The sequence below is a fragment of the Oryx dammah genome, unplaced genomic scaffold (genome assembly GCF_014754425.2).
Source record: "Oryx dammah isolate SB20612 unplaced genomic scaffold, SCBI_Odam_1.1 HiC_scaffold_7, whole genome shotgun sequence".
NCBI classification, from domain to species: Eukaryota; Metazoa; Chordata; class Mammalia; order Artiodactyla; family Bovidae; genus Oryx; species Oryx dammah.
The window spans coordinates 31,676,704-31,685,371 of record NW_024070191.1 but is presented as its reverse complement, the minus strand read 5'-3'; the positions used below and the strand labels follow the sequence as shown (position 1 = coordinate 31,685,371).

Genomic DNA, 8,668 nt, shown 5'->3' with positions numbered 1-8,668 from the left:
GGGGGCATGTAGTTACTGGTGTGATTAATCTTATTATTCGGGGAGGGGAGGGGCGAACAGACTCTTTGCATACCATTGACTCGTGTGGGTCGTTAATGCACTTATATTCCCAGCTTGTAAGCTAACATTATAGTAAATAAATACACAGTCCGGTGGGGAGGGGAGGGATCTGGACGGTGGCAGGGGGGGTTCCGGCGGCGGGGGGCTGCAGCGGCGGCGTGTGGGGCGGGAGGGTGCGGGGAGGAGGCAGGGCTGTGGTTACTGGTACCCGAGTGCCGAGGCGGAGGCCAGTCTCTGTCCGTACAGCGCGTACGGTGAGTAGTAGGGTCCGGCTGTGGGCAGCGACGGCACGGCCAGGCCCCCGGCTGTGGACAAGTGGCTCTTGCCGTACGGGTGGTACCGGCTTAGCCCCAAAGTGTGTGGACTCCTCAAGGACAGCGACCCCGGGCTGCCGGGGGCGGCGGGCGGGGGCAGGTGCAGGTGGCAGGAGGCAGCGGCCGCAGCGGCCGCGGCGGCGCTGCCCAGGCCCGAGGCCCCCGGGTAGGCAGCCAGAAGTTTCTCGGCGCCGGGTAGGGCCGTGTGAGTCCGCAGGTGGCTGAGCAGCTCCTCCGAGGTGGCGAAGCGCTTGTCGCACGGCCCACTGGCCGCCACCCAGTTGCAGCTGTGCGGCAGCGGTTCGTTCTGCAGCATGAAGCCGTAGGTATAGAGCGGGTGGCCGGGGAGCGCCGCCTGGGCGGCGCTGGACGAGAGCGCGGCCGGCTGCAACGGGTGCCCCGGGTACACTAGCGGGTAGCCCCCCGCCTTCAGGCCGGGCCCGGCCGGGTCGTGCGCGCTGCACGTGGAGCAGCCCGAGCCGCCGAGGTGCGAGGCGCCGTGGTAACCTCCCAGGCAGTAGGGGTCTCGGCATAATCCCTGCAGGAAGGACGGCGGGGAGGCCCCGGTGAGCGGGCTGGAGCTGGGGGGCTTGCCCGGCGGCAAGCCCAGGCCCCCCGACAGCTGGCCTCCCACGAGGCCAGACTTGCTGGGATCCAGGCCAGGCACGAACTGAGACGGGTAGCCGGCGTAGGCACCCACGATGGAGCCGTGGTAGCCGATGCTGGAGGGAGGCAGAGGGAACACCGAGTGGCCCGGCTTGTAGGGCGACACCGGCGCCACGTGGCCGGCCCCCACCAGCGCGGAGGGCGGCTCCGACTTGCGCCCGGAGGCCCCGGGCTCGCCGCCGCCGCCGCCACCGCCGTGCGGGCCGGGGTCCCCGCTGCTGCCGCGGCTCACGGCCGCCGGCTCCGGGCTGGGCTTGGACTCCTGGTCTTTCTTGTCCAGCTCCCCGCTGGCCCCGGTCTTGCAGTCAGAGTGGTGCGGAGAGCCGCCCCGGGAACCGCCAGGGGAGGACGAGGACGACGGAGCGGAGACCGGCGCTCCATGCGGGGGGAAGGGCGTGCAGGCGGCGCTGGGCACCCTGAAGCCCGCCTTGTCTCCCGGGGACAAGGAGGAGGAGCTGGAGGAGCTGGAGGACACGGAGGAGGAGCCGCTGTCCTTGCGGGAGTCGCCGCCCCCGGAACCCTTGGAGTAGGGCTTGAAGCTGGACTTGTCCTCGGCCGGGGAGTCCCCCAGCTGCTTGAGCGCCGCAGAGGCCGAGGCGGCGCCGGAGGCCGAGCGGCCGGGGTCCTTCTCCGCTCCCAGCCCGTTGGCCGCCGCTACGGAGTTGAGCTTGGACGAGGGCGGCGGGTCCGGCTTGCCGATCTGCGAGCAAGTCTGGGCCAGCAACGCCAAAGGACTCTTCTTGGCGTCCAGCTGTGGGAGACAGCGGCAAGGGGAGGGAGGGAGAAGGGGATGAGACCAGGGACCCACGGAGCGGCCGCGGGGGGGGTGTGTGTGTGTGATTTACCTGGGGGGCAGGGTGGGTGAGATGGGAAAGGAGGGCCTCTGGGAGACCGGCTGCGAGCGCGGGGACTGAGCGCAACTGCGCTTACACTGCGCGTCGGTAGTGGTGGGAGCCCTCGCTGCCCCGGGTCCCGGAGGGCGCCGCAGGCCCTGGGGAACGGGCCGTGGAAGGCGTCCACCGAAGGCCATCCCGGGGGAAGGTGACTTCTCTGGAGTCGGGGCTGGGGGAGGGGCCGTGACTCGCCCCCTGATCTCTCATCTCCTCCTCCTCCTCTCTAGGCCTGGGTTAAAAACTTATGCCTTCAGTTTGGGGAACTTCGCTTGGGACGGGTTTCTGGCGGTGGCGCCGCGGGGTAGGAGCAGGGGAGAAGCTGGATCTTGAGCCTGGGCCGCCGCGGGCGCTCTCTTCGGAGCCCCCTTCCCTCCCGGGGAGGGCCCCCAGGGGAGCGGGAGGAAGAAGGAGCCAGGGTCGGGAGTGCCCGGGCGTCGTGGGCTCCAACCGGATGGGGCAGAAGCGAAGTGGGACGGGGAAAGGGGGAGGAGGGGCGATCGGGCTTCAAAGAGAACAAACCTGGGTGGAGAGGTGGGGGTGGGGTGGGGGGCCGAAAAAAGCCCAGGAGACAGACTCTCTGGCCTGGGGATTGGGTGCCGAGGAAAAGTAAAGGGCCCGGTGGACACTCCAAGAGCAAATCCAATCCGAGAGAGGAAAACGCGAAGCTCCGAAGGGCGAGCGTGGAAGGGGAACCTTCTCCCCCGGGGAGAAGCCCGGAGGGGAGAACCCAGTGGGCTCCGATCCCTCTATCTCCGTCCCTCCTCTCACTCCGTCGGCCAGTGGGGCCGGACCCGAGCGTCGCACCGAGCCGCGGGGCGCAGGGAGCCGGGCAGTGGTGGGCGGAATGGGGCGGGCGCTCGGCGGGCAGCGACCAGGGGACTGACCTCGATGGGGCTCACGGGCGTGGAGGACAGCGGCTGCAGGTACTCCGGGTGCAGGAGGTGGCCGGTGTGAGCGCTCAGCATCTTCAGGACCCGGATGGGGAGCCGGTTCGCCTGGCGCAGGGGGTCCGCCGGGGGCAAGAGGGACACCGCCGCCGGCCTCTTCCCGCCGCCGCCGCTGCCGCTGCCGCTGCTCTCGGGTGTCCTTGGGTTAGATCCAGCGGGCGAATCGCTCATTTGGAGGAGGCAGCGCCGCTGGGGGGGCGGGGAGGGCGGGGGCGCACCGGGGAGGCGAGCTCCCGGGGCGGGTGGGCTCGCTCCGCAGCTCCGAGCGCGGTGCAGCGGTCGCCGCGTCTCCACCCCTCCTCCTCCTCCTCCGCCGCCGCCGCCACCACCGCCGCCGCCGCCGCTGGCCCCGGCGAGCAACACAAAAACCTTCGCCTTCCGCGAGCCGCACGTCAAATAGCCGCGATCGGCAGCCACACTTCAAAGGGATCGCCGCGCCCGCCCAATCGCCGATCTCGCCGGGACCCCGGGGCGGGGAGAGCGCCCGGCGCAGCCGGTGGGCGGGGAGAGCCTTAAAGGGGCCGCGCCCGCGAGCCGCTGCGCCGCGGCCTGGCCCCACCGCCCGCCTCCTCCCCTGCCCCCAACCGGGCCGGCCCGGGCCCCGGGGTCCCGGCGAGATTAGGGCTTCCCCGGGGACCCTGGGCTCTGCGCCTTGCCCTCCGCGGGCTTTCCTGTCGCTCTGCGCTCTCTCCCTTCGCACGGCTGGGGTGGGGTGGGGTGGTGCTGGCCGGGGAAGGGGGACAGGTCACCCGCAGTCCGTGTGTCTCTGGGGTGGGGTGAATTGGGTGGGCTGGGGGATGCAGTAGGAGCCCCTGGCGGCCGGCTCCGGGACTGCCAAGTCCCAGCCGCTCCCGGAGGCCGCCTGGGGGCGGGCCGCGCCTCCAGAACCCCAGCTCAGCTCGGGTCCTGCTCGGGTTTTCAGCTCTTTTCCCCCCGAATTGGCTTCCTCCCGGGTGTGCTCACTAGGAAGCGCCCGAACCTCAGAGGCAGCCACGGTTCTTGCGACGCGGCGAAAACCGCTCCAGCAACTTTGAGCCAGCCCTGTCCGCAACCTGCAAGTTTGAGGACTCCCCTTCCGGGGTGAGATGGTCTCGATAAGGCGCGGTCCCCGCTTGTGGTGCGCGCCGCCGGGACGCGCCTGGCGCGCGGTGCCTGTGCACCGATTTATAGGTTCGATGCTTGGGTGTGTTCCGGGTTTCTTAGGGCGTGCTGCTTAAGGGCACACAATTCTCTCACGGCACCGTGCCTGACTGCTGTTTCAGGGGTAGCGGGTGGGTAGGGACATGGAGGGGTTTGCATCCTAGAAGAGGCGGGGGTCTCTGTAAACGCTGCACGTCGATGTAAGCGCCAAAGATGCGGCCCCTCCACGCCCCGCCCCCCCCCCCCCCCCTTCCTACTCGAGGTCCGGGAAGATGCCCTAGGTTTTCCCAAGGGAATTTCGGAGTTAAAAACTTTTAAATGAAAATAACAGTATCCCCCTGTCTCCCTCCTCCCGTGCCTTTCGGATAAAGGATGCATTGCCAGCTTCGCACCCGACAGAGATTTCACATAGTCTCTGTCCTGGCGTTAGAGTTCCCAGGCCGCTGATCAGAGGGTGAAGTTGGCCCTTTGTACGCAGGCCTTTGGGGAGACCCCTTTCCCGGTTCTCTTGGCGGCCAGTGGAGGCGCGCTGGTGTCACTGCCCCGCTCTGAGCACCCCTCTCCCAGCTCGCATCTGTCACTCGGATTGTCGGGCCTGTCACTCGGGGCATATTGTTCCCGGACTGCCGGTCCCTGACTCTGCTGCTCATTGATCAACTCCTTGAGATCCCCAGAAGGGCAGAGACGATTTCAAAGGCGTTCTTCCAACAGAGACGAGTATCACAGAAATAACAAATGGCAGTCTTTACGATGCTCAGTAGAGAAGGCACCAGGCACCACTCCCAGGCCACGTCAATCAAACACTAAACTGAATGTACTCCTTGGATCGGTCTGGTTTTTGGACAGGATGTCTAGACCTCTAAGAAATTACACAGGCGTTCCCTACCCCGATTTTAATCCTGATAAAATTAGGTTACAATGAATGCCAGGGGATGTCCTGATTGGGTGATGTATTCCATAGCGCAGCAAGGGGGGTACAAGAAGGAGGGGGGAGACCATTTATTTTATTGTGGTGGTCCCTATCCCCTACCCACTCCTTCTCCTGCCAGCCTCTGAGCACTCTGACATCCTTGCTACTGCTAGTGTCAAGTTTAAATGACCACTGCAAGGCTGCTTCAATCTACTAGGTGATTTGGCCTTTGGGAGACTTCTCGGCAGAGAGAGAGAGCAGAACCTTCCAGAATGAAGATGGTGGGCCTTGGAAGGCCACTTTGGAGGAGGAGGAAGATCTGGCAAGAGGGGAACCCTAGGAGACAGGAAAAGATGAAAGACCCCTTCTTGATGATCACAACCAGCCCAGCTGTGAACGCCAGCCAAGGACTCCTGCTCTGACCCATGCAGATGTGTGTTCTGAATGATTAATGGGGAATCAGTTAGGAGCAAAGGGGAGGGGAGAGAGAGACAAAGGCATGTAGGAATTTGGAAGGAATAGAGGGGCAGGAGGCAACAGAAAGAGGGGAGAAGAATGCAGGGTGATAAAATATTTACTGTCTATTTGGGGAGGAAAGGCGAAGAAGAAGGTAAGGAATGAATGAAAGTGGGGGCAGGGAGAGGAGGAGGTGAGGACGAGGTGACCAGGCTCGGGGTGAAAGGTGGGGAGTTTGCCCAGGGAATCACATATTGTCTTCAGAAAACCCTGCTCCCTTAGTTCACAGCTCATCACTAGGAACTGGGGGTGCCAGAAGGCACTTCAGTGGAGACAGCCCTATTTCCCCTCTCCTGGAAAATGCTAGCAAGTGATTAGGGCCATGCTTCCCTTTGGGATGCTGATGAGCAAAGTGGGGGCCCTTTGGCTGGATCCATCCAATCACCTTAGTTGGGAAAATGAAAAATCATACTCAGCCAGGCCAGAGGCCTAATTAAAAGATTGTTGTTTAGTTACTAAGTCGTGTCTGACTCTTTGTGACTCCATGGACTGTAGCTCACCAGGCTCCTCTGTCCATGGAATTCTCCAGGCAAGAATTCTTGAGTGGGTTGCCATGCCCTTCTCCAGGGGATCTTCCCAACCCAGGGATTGAACTCGCATCTCCTGCATTGCAGGTGGATTCTTTACTACTGGATGCTAGAGAATTATTACAATCGGTAATTGATATTCATTTAGCTGAAATGCTAACCTCTATAGAGTCCTAAATGGGGTCCTAGTAGCCTACTGCAAGGGCCATTTTCAAACGAATGACTTGTCACCTGGGAGAGAAAAAGGTTAAAAGAAGTTTTCAGTTGGGCTGTGTTTACTGAGGTTGATAGGGTGTGGCTGAAAAGGCCATGTGAGACACTGTCTTGCTCAGGGCCCAAGTGCTTCCCTTGCAGAAAAGTGGCTCTTGCGTGGCTAAGAGGCCCTTCCCAGATTGCCCTTTGAGGGAGGGCACCATGACAGTAGAGTGGGGCTGCTTGAGCATACCCCTGCCAACATGGTGAAGAGCCACATTCTGTGCTTCAGGCTCTCAATAAGTTTGGGGTACCTTTGTCATTCCCATGTAGCATGGAGAGGTGAGTCACTCACCCAAAGGTCCGTGACCAGTGGATGACCAAGTCCTCTCATGGAGGTAGGTCTCTGGGAACTAGGCCTCTGCGGCACAATCCTGCAGTGGTCCCGGACAAGGAAACCCCACTGAGCGTTGAGTTCCTCAGTTATAAAGCCTAAGAGTGTGGGACTTTCCTGGTGGACCAGTGGCTGAGACTCCATGCTTCTAAGGGTAGGGGACCTAGGTTAAATCCTGGGTCAGGGAACTAGAACCCACATGTCACAACTTAATAAAAAAAGATCACCCATTATGCCGCTAAAGATCCCACATGCCACAGCTAAGACTGGATGCAGCCAAATAAAGAAATAGAAATAAATATTTAAAACTAAGTTAAAAAAAAAAAAAAGCCTAGCAGTGACCGCCTCAGGGTCAGCAGGCCAAACCAGACAATGCCTATCACACATCTAGTGCTTGGCACAAAGGAAGTCCCGAGTCAGTGATAGCTGTGACCAATAGCCTCCTCAGCATCTGTGGGGCGATTGCTCAGAACAGTCGCCCCAGGCCTACAGGATCCGAGGCTAGGGCCCAGCCCCCTACCCAAGTGAGGGTGCCCCTTCCCCGGTTTCCACTCAAGTCTTTGGAAAAACAAACAAACAAACCTCTAAGAAGCCATCAAGAAAATCCTTTAGGAAATTCTGAATATTTATAGATTCTTTTTTCAAGATTTCAATTTCCATAAAACTCGCTACCCAGGAAAAAAAAACCTGCCTGAGTCAGGCTGGGAGGAGCGGAGGGAGGTGCGTAGTGTACCGTTAATGTGGAGTTTTCCATCGTCATGGGGCGGAATTGCCTGAATGATGGGTTCTCTCTACATGACACTCAAGCCCTAATGGCAACAACAGGAAATAATATCGCACTGGGTAACTATTTACATTTTTTTTTTTTTTTTTTTTACAAGCTGTAAGAACTCTGAAAAGTCTGCCTCATAGAGGACTTGGTTTTCCTCCCTGGCGCTTAATATCTTTCAGTGGCTGGCAATTACTGCCTTGGCCAGGAGCCCTGATTCAGCACTACCTGTGTCTGTCTAGCTTCAGACACAGCCCCGGGCACCGGGAGGCCAGAGGAGCCCGGGGCACTGTAAGAGCAAGCGGGCAAAGCTAGAAGGACCGGCCTTGCTGGGGAGCCCACTCTGGTGGCCCTTTCTTCTCTGTTCTCACAGCTCCAATTCTGTTCTGTTATTACACTCATCACCCGGCACCTGCCAGTATTTATTGACTTGTCCATCCTCCTGCTGGACCGCGGATGCTTCTGTATAGCTCTCATCCTCTTTGTATACTGTTGCCTAGAGGGATGTCTAACCATCGTGGTCACTGCAGCTAACACGAGAGCCAAGCGTGTGTAAGCGCTTTGCACGATTTCTCTTTAGTCCCCACTGGAGCCCTAGGAGGTAGGTCGTATGGTTACCCCATTTCACCAGGAGGATGTGGAGGCACAGAGAGGTTAAGTACCCCTGCTGCCAATTCGAGCTGGTAGGAGATGGGGGCTTGAATCCATGCAGTCTTAATGCCATCCATGTCCAGTGCTAGTTTGCTGATGAATGAATAAGAACTTTACGTAGGGGGGTTATTTAGCTCTGTCTCCCCTCTCCATGTAAACAAAAAGGTGGATGACTTAGTATTTTTCAAAATGTCAACTGTATGAGCCCATTAAAGGATCTTTCCCCAAATACCTGTTTGCATTCATCATCTTACAGCAATTTTCTGAGTTATTTTGGGCAGGTGTCTGCCCTCCCGCCCCCTCCCCCCCCCTCCCCCCCCCACGGCTTTGACAGATAAAGTCGGGGCCCCCAGAGCTTCTGGGGGAGCCTGAAGCCACGTGGTAGTCCTGGCAGAAGAGGGCCTCCTGGGTCTCCTCTCACAGCCCCACCACCACGGGGATGGGGAGATGACTCCCTTTGATGAAAGAAGAAGGAATTGCCTCCTTTCCCTCCCCCACCTGGAGTTTCCTTTGGAGAAGTTATGGGAAGGAACGGACAAAGGAAATGTAGACTGAAGCTTATCTTCCAGCCCCGTGTTTGATCATGGTCCTTGAGCTGGGTGCTTTGAAGAAGTGGTTTCGTTTATCTCCTATCAGCCCTCGGGGAGATAGGCAGGGCGGCTGGTGGTAGGGGGGGTGGCAAAGGAGGG

At 60.2% G+C, this 8,668-nt stretch overlaps 1 protein-coding gene across 1 annotated transcript in view; it reads right to left on the bottom strand.

Annotated features, from left to right (window-relative positions):
* ZNF703 (zinc finger protein 703) overlaps positions 1–7,523 on the bottom strand; it is an 8,629-nt gene extending 1,106 nt beyond the window's left edge. Inside the window, exons 1-2 of the mRNA XM_040242925.1 lie at positions 2,818–7,523; positions 1–1,791 (exon numbers count right to left, since the gene is read on the bottom strand). The exon at positions 1–1,791 is cut by the window's left edge and continues 1,106 nt beyond it. Coding sequence (XP_040098859.1) covers positions 259–1,791; positions 2,818–3,051 — 1,767 coding nt within the window. The 5' untranslated portion in view covers positions 3,052–7,523 and the 3' untranslated portion in view covers positions 1–258. The remainder of the gene's footprint in view (positions 1,792–2,817) is intronic.
* Positions 7,524–8,668: the final 1,145 nt, after the last annotated feature.